We start from the raw sequence: 12,052 nt of genomic DNA on the forward strand, positions 1-12,052 counted from the left end.
ACCTGCGTGTGAATTAGTAAGTGTTCAGTTAGTGAATTTTAAATCGTTTAGTTGTGCATTATGAGTGCTGTGTTATATTAAAGACTCATGCATTTTGTCCACTTTTGTGCGTAAGCAGGAGTGTAAACATAAAATATATTGTCGTAGTGCCTGAGGATGTCAATGAAGCAAGGCAAATAATGTTCTATGTTGGAGCTAGACTTATTTGCTTTGAGTTCACATATGTTTAACCCTTTACCTCCCGAGTTATCTTTGAAAAAAAAATTTTTGCAAAATGCCAATTTTTTTCTATGTGCTTTATTGAATCGGCACATGAAATAAATGCCGAAACACGCTAAGAATGATACATTTATTTGCAGAACACCCATAAAAGGTTGTTTAATTCTAGAGAAAGTTGGCTTCAATAAACGGCTTTTTCAGCGTCAATTAAGTATTGAAAAAGTTAACGTCCCAAACACAACTTCTGTGGCCTGTGGAACCGCCCAGCCTAAACGCCCATAAAGACCTGGTATTTTTCTGATGTGCTTCTATTTCTTGACCTGTTTAATTGAATGCTTCACCTGAAATATATATATATATATATATATATATATATATATATATATATATATAAATCGAGAGGGGCTCTATGAGCCCCCCACCCCCCAATACTGAAGGGAGACTTTAATCCCTGGATCTACTGCCCTTAAGACTTGTTGTAAAGCCTTTATTAACCTCTGCTGCAATTAACGGTAACATGCACTCCAAAATGGTCGGTTCCAAAAGCGGTCAGTTGTCACATGAGCTGTGTCACAGTTAATTGCGAGCGATCGTGCCATATGGCTATAAGAATAGGCCAAATGAATTCTGCAGATATTTTTCACAGGATCATTTGGCCACACTTGGTGCGTTCTTGGCATGCACAGTGCAGTCCACTGTTAAAAAGAACACTTGAGTGCAGAGTGTGTGGATATTTTTTTCCCTTTATAGTAAGTGTAAAATCACCCGGCTTTGCTTCAGATGATGCGTGGTGGTGGCATTGGCAAATTTCTGCACGACTCTTCATTGTATTGATAAAATTACAGCCGGCACTTGTGTCTGGCGTGCCAGCAAAGTGAGTGCTGCACATTAAACTGCTCCCTTTTTAACAGTAGTGTAAATGAGGGTATATGTCTGACTATATCCTCCCAAGACCCTGTGTAAATTGTATTGCACATTTGCTTCAATCACTTTGAAACAATTGCATAAAATATTACCACCTAATATCAGTCAGACATCAGCAGAAGTGTATGAAAGTAGATTAGTTAAACTATCTTTCGAGAAAATTTACACAAATTTGGCATAACCCACTGTATCGTCACAGACGATGACAAGCAACCACTAGGTGAATTTATAATACTGCATTTATAGTACTGCAAGATAACACAAAAATCTAGGGAGCCGTGCAAACATGGCAACCTACCACACAATACATTGCATCGTCATCTCTCTGTTTATGCAAACAAAAGCTGTTTTTACCATATCAAACCTGAGGATATGGTCACTTTGCCCACGTACGGTGGAGTTCCTGCTTCTGGCATCTAACCGGGGTATTTAAACATAACAATCGTTTTTTTACATTTGTAACATTTGTCATTGAGTAATATGAACTGACTATGCCCTTGAGTAAACATGGCTAGTGGACATTCCGCAGATTCCATTTGTCATCCCGGTTGTTGAAGTTGGGAACCCAATCAAGATGGTCCAGCCAATCTTCACTGTCCTCAAAAACATTACCATGGAACAATTTAGGTGTGTGGAGAACCCATGGGCTCGGGAGCAGATGGAGTATGTGGCGCCATGAGCCTGCAGCTTGTCATCTGGTCAACACCCTTTCTGTAGTTTGACAAGAGGAATTGAATTCTGGCAGTAGTCGTTGCCAGCAGTGTCTTTTTCTAGCTGTGTCCCGGCCTTTCTTTAAAGTACCTGGAGTGACGGTGAAAAATTCTGGGCCAAAGTTTACATACACTACCACCAGTGTGTCATAGGTGGAGTACACTGCAGGAACAGCCCAGATGCATCTTTACCAACACGAGCTCAAAAAGCTCGAAAGTATCTTATTCATCTTCCGTGCTAAGTACTTACCTTCTGAGCACAGAATGTTTATAGATAGCATGTAAGAAGACAGGACAGATCAGATCAGATGTTCCAATGAGAGCACTAGCACAATCTAGTGATAAGAAACAAATACGGTGAAGATTTGTTGATAATTGCAAAAGATACAGGTGCTACCCAGAATTTGTGTATACCGCATTTTTTAAATGATCCAGTCAAAAACGCAGAGAAAAATATTTGAGGTTTACCATATATAAAAACTCAGGTGACAAGTGCGTAATCACAACTTCAATTTTATTATAAGACAACAAAGTTTCCTTTTCTGTAAGGATATGTATAGTGTACTGGTCTTGTTTTTTCTATGCAGTGCCCTGCTTTAGGTCTTATCTGTTCTCTGAATTTCTTTACACATTTGGCTGTAACCTTGACTATCTCCACTTTATGCCAGTTCTGCTGATGTCAGACTTGATCTGCAGTTAGAGTTTAAACATAGTTGGTGCGGTTTGACCTGTTGCATCTGTTGCACTCGTTCTATACCATGAATGCGATATACAATTCCTGGTGATGTACTTGCACTGAAGTGCAGATTTTCTGCAATAGACAATCCATTAGAACTTCGAAGTGAAATACTTAATTGTCCTGCACTCTGTGATTTTGTAATCTTTTTTCACTAAAGCTTTCATTTTTCTGAGAAAATAAACACATTGTTTTCTTGTGAAAGTGCCTCTGCCCCAAACAAACTTTGCTCTGGTGGCTGTTGTGATGGCCGACATTGATGCATTCACTGGCAGCGAGGAATGGATGACCACCTACCTAGTTTGGTATGTGCAGGTGCCATAGCTGCTGAAGAAAAAGGTGATCAGTACTGGCACTGTCGTACTGTGAACTGGGCCTAGGTGGGGAGAATCAAGCTTTGAACTGTAGACAAACTTTCGAATTGCACTTGGAGAGGTTAAGGTAATACTATGTGGTGGTGAATGAAGTGGTAGAACGCCGTAAGTTAGCCGTGTTTTGGAGGCTGTTGGACCTGGAGAGTATAAAGTGCTGAGGAATTTGTTACTACCTGAATTACCATCTGCAAGAATAAAAGGATTGAAAGATAAAGAGATTGATAAAGAGACCACTACAGTTCCTGGAAAACTGTTGTCACAGAAAAACATGTGTTCAAATGACAATAGCAGGTGATCGGACCACGTGGGTGTGACACAGTTTGGTGTGCACCTAAATTAGCTCTCCAGAAACGTCAACTCCTACAAATATTTATGTGTTCATACATTTAACATCTAACCTATCTTGGTTACGACATATTGATTACATAATTAACAACATCAACTGCATGTTAGGTTTCTTAAACTGTAACTTTTCCAGTGCGCCTCCCTCATTGAAACTTCTACTTTATAATACCCTAGTAGGATCAAAAGTTAGTGTGTGCTGCTTCAGTATAGGACCCTAGCTCGGATAGCCTAATTAAATCTCCGTAGCTTGTTCAGCACAACTCTGTGCATTTCATTCTCTTAAATTACTTGTATACAGCAATTATAACCCTAATAAAAGCAAACCTCAACTTACCTAACCTATTATTTTGTCGGAAAATGTAATGTTTTTCACTGTCAGTTCTATGAAATTACCTCATTCCTCCACCGCACTATATTTCACCATGCATTGATTACGTTTATAATTTAAGCATTGGTGCATTTATTACAAAGTCTACTTTTCGGTCATTTCTGCCCCACATGTCACTAGAACCGCCATTATTGCAACCATCAGTAATGTTATGATACAGTAACTGTAACATTATATCAGCAGGAATGTTACAAATGTACTCTTAATCAAACTAAAGTACTTTGTTTTGTATTTATCCATGCTGTATAATGTATTTTTTTACTCACACAAACTGTACCCAATCCCTCTTTAATGCCCTCGGGCCCTGAGGCGAACTAATAAATAAATAAATAAATAAATAAATAAATAAATAAATAAATAAATAAATAAATAAATAAACAAACAAATAACAACAAATAAATAAATAAATAAATAAATAAATAAATAAATAAATAAATAAATAAATAATAATATGCATCTTTGAGCTTGGAAAAAAAGAACGGAAGTAAAGTTGGCATACAGTTTGCCGGATTAGTCAGAGGACCAAGAAAGCCTGCCTGCTATGTCACCATGGAAGCTGAAAACCAGAATATATGCATGTGAATCGCCACATGAGCGCCAGTGACATAATTCCTCAGTCCCTCTGCCAGTGGAAGTTCACATTTCTCACTTGTAAACCAATGGTCTCATTCAGGCCATGCACAGGCAGGCTTGAAATCTAGGCAAAATGAGCAAGGCTAAGTAGGTGGGATGTGGGAAGAGAGGCAAAGGAAATATATGGCACAGCGTTTTTGTTCAGATAAGCTGGATGGAGCCTGTCGTGAGTTTGGTGGTTGTTCAATAACTCAATTCCGGTTTAGTTTTCCAGAAGCATGCTAAAAATTATGGAGGGATAACCAAGCGAACAATTATGCAGATCAAACACACGTTGGAATCGATGTGAAGTTAAGCGATGAAATTAAATGCTATACAACTAATGTGTGCAATTTATCCTGTGCAATGTGTAACCACAATGCAATGCTGGCTCTTTCAGCCAAGGTATTCGTAAAGCTTTATATGGGGCATTTCATAAAATGTGTCCAAAACCCCTTAAAAATAGGGAAGATGTGTTAATTATAAACCATTTCCACGGAATTGCTTTTATCACAGAGGCACATGTTTAAATAACTAGAGCTAGTCATAAACAAGTTATTATGCAAATTAGCATATGCAAATGCAAAAGAACAAGACAGTTGATGCCAATGTAAGACTTGAAGCCCGTCATCTCAGGAGTTTGTAAATGTTTCTGGTGCGAGTGCCTCGGATCCAGGGGTGGAAACAAAGCCTTATGGCAGACTTTTCAGGCCACAGAGTGATGAAGCCATTAAACTGATCCATCGGCAAGCATTCAACTGGGACCCAACGTGACTCTGGAGGAGTTTCGCAAAGCAAGCAGTTGTGAGTTTCTTTCTAAAACACCAGCAGCTAATTCCAGCTGTTCCTCCTTCGATCGATGATGTAACGGATACATCAGGTCTCAGCGTGCCACTTACACAAGCCGAGCTCATCGCAGCCATTGAAAGCATGAAGAGGCACTCATTCCCTGGTTACGACAATATTATGTACGAGCGCTTCAGGAATATGGAAGGAGACACAGTTGGTGCACTACTGCAGACTACGAACGAGGTAAGGGCCAAAGGTACCATTTCACATGAGTGGAAACATATGACAATTCAAAAAGCTCGCAAGCCAGCATCACAAGCGGATGCTGGCTACTCATCTTCAATGGCATCATCAAAAGTATCACCTAGTTCAAAGTGAATTTAGACAATACTTAGGTGCGGAGGACGGCCTAGCAGTCCCAGCAGATGAGGTGCTACATGTATCGCCCTACAGCCACCTTGTGCAGACCATGGTTGCTACAGACATAGCTAAGGCATATGTCAGTGTAGAGCACGAGACGATACTCTGTAACATGCAGAGTCTTGGCCTGCCATCTAAAGTGACCAGATTGGCACATTCATTCCTCTGCTGTCAAGTGTTCGCAATACGTGTAGAAAGACAACAAATTGGGTCGTTTGCGTCTAACTGTGGGGCACTGCAGGGGTCTGTACCATCACCTTTGCTTTTCAATACGGCTTTCCTGCCTCTAGCATGGAGGCTACATGACATCCTAATAGTATGTGCTTTCTTATCTGCGCAGACAAATGTCACATTGTGATCCCCTCACAGAGACCTGGAGACACAATGTTGATATTTATGAGGAGCCCTATATGAATTTATTTATTTTATTTATTTATTAGAATACCCTCGAGGCATCTGGGGCATTACGGAGGAGCTGGGTACAAAACATGTCCAAATAAACATCATATGAAGTAAAAGGGAAAGAAACCAAAAACAATTGCAGCTACTTCAAAAAGTGGTCAGTTATTGCAGACTTGAAAGAAATCATGTCTTCTATATAGCAACAATAGAGGGAGGAAGGTGATTCCACTCTATACTAGTTTTCAGGAAAAAATAATGTAAAAATAGATTAGTTCGGCAGAAAGGAATAGCTACATTAGTTGGGTGGTCAACCTGAGATGAAGAGTAAGTAGGTTGCATGATACACTCCTGACGCAGTGCTTGATTATGAAAGAAGATCTTATGAAAAAGTGAAACACGGGAAATTTTTCTTCTCATTACCAAGTGTGGGAGGCCAACAGCCGACTTTAAGAATGTGATGCTAGCAGTGTGATCATAGGTATTAAGAATAAAACGAACTGATTGGTTCTGAACGGATTCTAAAATACTAATTAGTGTAGTTTGAGTTGGGTCCCATATGTATTGAAGCTTTGGACGGAGTAATGCTTGATGCAACATTAATTTAAGGCGTGCAGATGTTTCATGATAGTTTCGGCATACGTAAACCAAAATAAGACTAGCATTGCTAGTGATGTACATTATGTGAGAGTGACAGGACAAATCGTTGGTTATATGAATACCAAGGTATTTAATTTATAAATACTAATGTCTTCAAGTTTGGTTCCATTCACATTGTAGTCGAAAAGTTTAGAAGAGTTACAAGAACGCGAGATTTTCGTGCTTTTACACTTTGTTGGGTTAAGGGTCATTAGCAAAGTACTACACCAGTTAGATATACGGTCAAGATCAGTTTGAAGGAGGTAGTTATCATTTTTATTGGTTATTTTAAGGTATAGGACACAGTCATCAGCAAATAATTTTAAAGAAGCATTAAGTTTATCTGGAAGGTCATTAATATAGACTAAAAGAGTAATTGACGGAGTAATAGTACTGAACCTTTAGGAACACCACATTTAACTGCACAGGCGTGTGAGAAACAATTATTTGCAATCACATACTGAGGGTCAGGATCGAAGCATTCTGTCCACATCAGTATGTTCGGATCAGTGGTTAATGTACTAAGTTTGGAAAGCAACAGTTGGTGGAACACCTTGCGAAAGGCCTTTCGAAAAGTGCAAGAATATACAATCAACTGGTATTCCATTATGCAAAGCTAGAATAACATTATGAGTAAATGATAGAAGCTGAGTTTCGCAAGAACACTGCTTATGAAATAATATGCACAGACTGCGAGCCTACTCACGAGACTGCTGGGCTGCTATACACACAGACTACCAGCCTCAAAGTACCAGCTAAAAAGTCTTGCTATATGCAGGTCACTAATATAAGTCTGGCAGAATAGTGGAGCATAGTTTCTAAAGTGGCATCTAGACTTTCAGCCAAATAATTATACTGGAATCGGAGGAAGTGCAGCTGCTTAGAGTAGAAATCCACTAGTCTAGAAATCCACCAATCCAACGTTAGCCACAACTCTCCACGTGGTGCGCAGGATTGCACCAAGGAGCAATGGGGCACGCAACGAGGTGGCTCACCGACTCGTTTGCTCCATTCTCCAACCTTGCATTATTTACCAGGTGCAATTTCACTGACTTACTCTGGAAGTGATAAACAGAGATGCCACGAGAAGTATCCCTGCATTTCCTTCTCCTACAACCATTTCAATTTTGCAAGAGCACGCTTGGCTCCACACTATCTCAGAGCTCATGACTCAGTGACAGAAGGCCAGAATCCTTAAAAGACGGAGCATTGCTGCAGCTGTTGCTCTTAAGAATCATTTCACTAGAAAGCCCCCTCTGACCATGACACACAATGACCTTCCTCCGTGCTAATCCACATCTCTTACTACAAACAAGTCAACCAATTTTTTCCGACGTAATTAACCATCTCTAAGGGCCATTGCATGGTGTACATGGCTGCAGTGGTCATTCCACAAGGAGGACGGGTCTCATTTGTTAGCCGTAGTCATCCCAAAATTAAGTACACACGCAACGATGCCACTGAAATGCCCGATCCCTTGTTGTTATAACTACAAGCCATACACGATGACAGCGAGTGTGTCAGCATGTTCTTAAACTTTACGAAATTTGATATCTACATGAACTCACTCGGTACATTGAAGGAACTGAAGAAAGTTACAAAGCAAGTCTGCCAACAAATACACAAGCTAAACAAGTCGTCCATTTCCCCGTTACCATGCATTGGATTCAGGGATACAGTGGGAGCATGTTCAACAATTTGGCCAACTGAATGGCTCACTCACCATCTTTAGCCAACAACTCACTAGTATCGCTTCTTTCCGGCCCCTGAGCTCTCCTCCAAGGCCAGAAGTCCGTTCTCCGAGGAGACACGTGCTCGTATAACAGACAGCAAATTTGCTAATTCATTGGTGCAGTACCTGCATCAAACAGGGCTGCATGCATTTATTTGATGCTCTTTTACCAATATTTATTGGTGCATGTGCCTTGCAGCAAATCCCTCGAATAAAAATTAAAAGAATGTTTCCAGAAAGGCAGAATCTCGACGCTGCTAATTTCTACAGCTTAACGAATTACGGCCAATTTCAACCAGAAAAACAAAACTGAACTGCCAAAGAGCTTAACTGTCAAACCCTTAGTAGGTGTCCAGAGTGATCTCACAGCTTCCACTATGCTGTCAGCCGAGCATGAAACAAGCACCTTATCAAACCATGATCTATAGCTGGGATCTCTATACGAGGCATGTTGGCAAATTTTTACATTCTGCCAGGACACTTTTGGCTGCCAATTAGGTGCACACTAGCTTGACCTGGGATCTGATAATATTCGGCTGCTGGTCAGAGTTAACATTGTACTCTCGTATTCGGACCAACTGGCTGTCAGAGATATGCTGCGAACAATTCTAGCGGGTGTTATTCATTTCATATGTACAGAGCATCCACCGTGGTACAGAGCAATAAACATCATGTTGACAAATATGAACTGGATGTGGTCTGCACAACAGTGACTATCATAAAATCAGCAAAGTTTAGCATACATGTTTTTTTGCCACAGTGTGTGGGATTGACTCGGATGTGAAAAAAATTGCAGTTTGCTAAGTGATAAGTTATGAAAGCCTTAATTGTGCTCAAACATTTATGGCACCATATTAAACACATGCAGCATCAACTCATACTTGCTAAATAATTATCACAGACCAGTCTTCTAAGGTTTATCAATATGTGTCATTGTGATTTTTCCAATATAAGCTTATTCCAAGGAGGTTATCCTCCTTGGGTTATTCATGTGGCTTCGCAATGCCAAGCTGGACCGAGTAGACGTTCATCAAGTGCCTTTTTTTTTCTGGTATTGGTGCTGTGCAAGGCTCTCCATTTATAATGGTTTAGTGTAATATGGTGCTGCACAATTAACATGGAATTTCTTTATAGATGCATCAATGGGGTTTTGCCCTGAAAATTGGTGGCTCCAGATGGAACATTTGTCCACATACAGTTCGCAACTAGGGTTATCAAGTACCCAGCTGGCTTGCTTGCTGTAGTTGCAAGCTGTGGAGAGCCAGTTAGCAAATTGATCCGCAATGGAGCAATTCCACATTCTAGTATGGCACAATCGGTCACTTCCAGCTGGCATTATTGGCAAGTGGAACCCGATCCAACAGCTAGACTCCACCTGCAGTTGTAAACCCGTTTCAATCATTTAAACTGAAACCAATAAGGCCCACGTTCAAATTCCCGTTCAATATTTTTGTTTGGACACACAAGTGGGGCATACAAGTACATGTGAGAAGGAAGGAAATCAACTTTATTTATTTCAAAAAGAAAATTAAGCGAGCGTGGTTGGGCCCTTAGTCCAGGGCTTCACTGGCGCGATAGCCCCCAAATGTCGAAAGACAACGTAGAAAACGGTCTCGCCAGTCACACGGAAGCTGTAGAGCGTGCCCAAATCATCGATGATCCATTGTAAAAAAGCTATATGAAACTCAATGACAAAAGCACGCTTGACGTCGAACCCACTATGAACAATTGAGTCTCGTGCTTCGATCACGATGGGGAAGGTCAATGCAGGTCGTCTGCAATAAGGACCGACGCGGCCTGTGCGATTAAACTGATTAAATGACGCTAGAGACACAGCTCCCTATATACAAAGGCCTCGCTTTGAACTTGCAGAACACGTTTGTACACAAGTGGCCCAGAAGCACCACTGACGCATGCACCGGCGTCACCGGATTTGAAACACAAGCGCTTATCAGCGTCAAGCCGGCATGCGCGCGATTTCACGATCTTTATCAAAGCAGTGACGTGGTTGTGGCGCGATCGCAACTACAATGTTTACGTTCAGGCACCCACCGATATGCCAATCAACGTTGTTACAACCGTAACGGCGACATCGACTGGGAAAACAGCGACAAAAAAGAATACCATGGCAAAACAAAATTGAACAATACTGAACAAAAGAAGAAACTAGAAGAAACACATCAACCTCAATGATCAATCCTCCATGCATGCCTCCATGAAATCAACCAGCGCCTCCTAGTAAAGGAGGCGTTGAATCAAAATCAACAGTCAGTGACGATGATGATGATGTGTAGCAATCGGAGCTTTGCTAGCGTCCCCTACGATTTCATTTCGCCACACAAAACTGATACTGCGTTCACGAACGCACTTGCCTGTTACTTATAATTGATGTTTAACAGTTTTGCCCACACTGCGTTAATTGCTATACTAATAAATATCGCGGGAAACGCGCAGTGTGCCCGCGAGAAAAGTTCGCGATCGGAAGTTGGGTGGTGTCAAAACTTCCGGGTGGTGTTTTTTCTTTGTTGCGTTATTTGGGGTTGGGTTGGTGTTGTTGAGGTAGCCATCGAAATGGTGGTGTAACAGCATTCTCGGCATCGTTTGACTTTAGGCTTATGTTGACGTAAGACAGGATGAGTAACAACACGGCTCTTCAAAAAGCGATCGACCTGGTGACGAGGGCCACCGAGGAGGACAAGAACAAGAACTACGCCGAAGCCCTGCGCCTCTACGAGCATGCCGTGGAGTACTTTCTTCATGCTATCAGGTACGAAGCACAGACTGATCGGGCGAAGGAAAGTATCAGATCTAAGTGTGTCCAGTACTTGGACAGGGCTGAAAAGCTTAAGGAATACCTCCGCACCAAGACCAAGGAGAAGAAACCCGTGAAACAGGGCGAGAACAGCGACAAAAAGGAAGACAACAGCTCGGACAGCGACGATGAGAACCCGGAGAAGAAAAAACTCATGAATCAATTAGAAGGTGCCATCGTCATGGAAAAGCCGAACGTCAAATGGTCCGACGTCGCCGGATTGCATGCGGCCAAAGAAGCCTTGAAGGAGGCTGTCATACTGCCCATCAAGTTCCCCCACCTGTTCACGGGTAAGCGCAAACCGTGGAAGGGCATCCTGCTTTTCGGACCCCCAGGTACGGGAAAGTCTTATCTAGCCAAGGCGGTGGCCACCGAAGCGAACAACTCGACGTTTTTCTCGGTGTCGTCGTCCCACCTCGTCTCGAAATGGCTCGGCGAAAGCGAAAAGCTGGTCCGCAATCTCTTCGAAATGGCACGCAACCAGAAGCCGAGCATTATCTTCATCGACGAGATAGACTCCCTCTGTAGCACCCGGTCTGACAACGAGAATGACGCCACTCGGCGCATCAAGACGGAATTCCTGGTGCAGATGCAAGGTGTGGGCAACGACACCGACGGCATCCTAGTGCTGGGAGCCACCAACATCCCCTGGGTCCTGGATTCAGCCATTCGGAGGCGCTTTGAGAAGCGTATCTACATTCCGCTGCCGGAGGAACCTGCCAGAATGCACATGTTTAAGGTAAGTGCACACGATTGCTAGGTGTGCGCGAATTTAAACTGCTACCCTTCAAAGTGCTACGAAAACGCAGTGGTAGCTTTCTTATTGTTTGCATTGCTGTTATAACGATAGAGCGAAGGCTTTTGACGTGATAGATCACAAGCACAGAATGTTCGTGCTGGAGTAGCACTGGTTGTGTCAATTCAACAAACGCTAGTAGAAACCACTTCTCACC

General features: G+C 41.9%; 1 protein-coding gene across 2 annotated transcripts in view; it reads left to right on the forward strand.

The window, feature by feature from the left end:
* The first annotated feature begins 10,783 nt into the window (after positions 1–10,783).
* Positions 10,784–12,052, forward strand: part of LOC119455399 (vacuolar protein sorting-associated protein 4) — a 105,421-nt gene continuing 104,152 nt past the window's right edge. Inside the window, exon 1 of one of the 2 annotated variants that reach the window (XM_037716806.2) lies at positions 10,784–11,838. In XM_037716806.2, coding sequence (XP_037572734.1) covers positions 10,921–11,838 — 918 coding nt within the window. In that variant the 5' untranslated portion in view covers positions 10,784–10,920. The remainder of the gene's footprint in view (positions 11,839–12,052) is intronic. The other variant, XM_049668753.1, reaches the window with a different exon arrangement.

Source organism: Dermacentor silvarum, chromosome 6 (genome assembly GCF_013339745.2).
Source record: "Dermacentor silvarum isolate Dsil-2018 chromosome 6, BIME_Dsil_1.4, whole genome shotgun sequence".
Classification (NCBI taxonomy): domain Eukaryota; kingdom Metazoa; phylum Arthropoda; class Arachnida; order Ixodida; family Ixodidae; genus Dermacentor; species Dermacentor silvarum.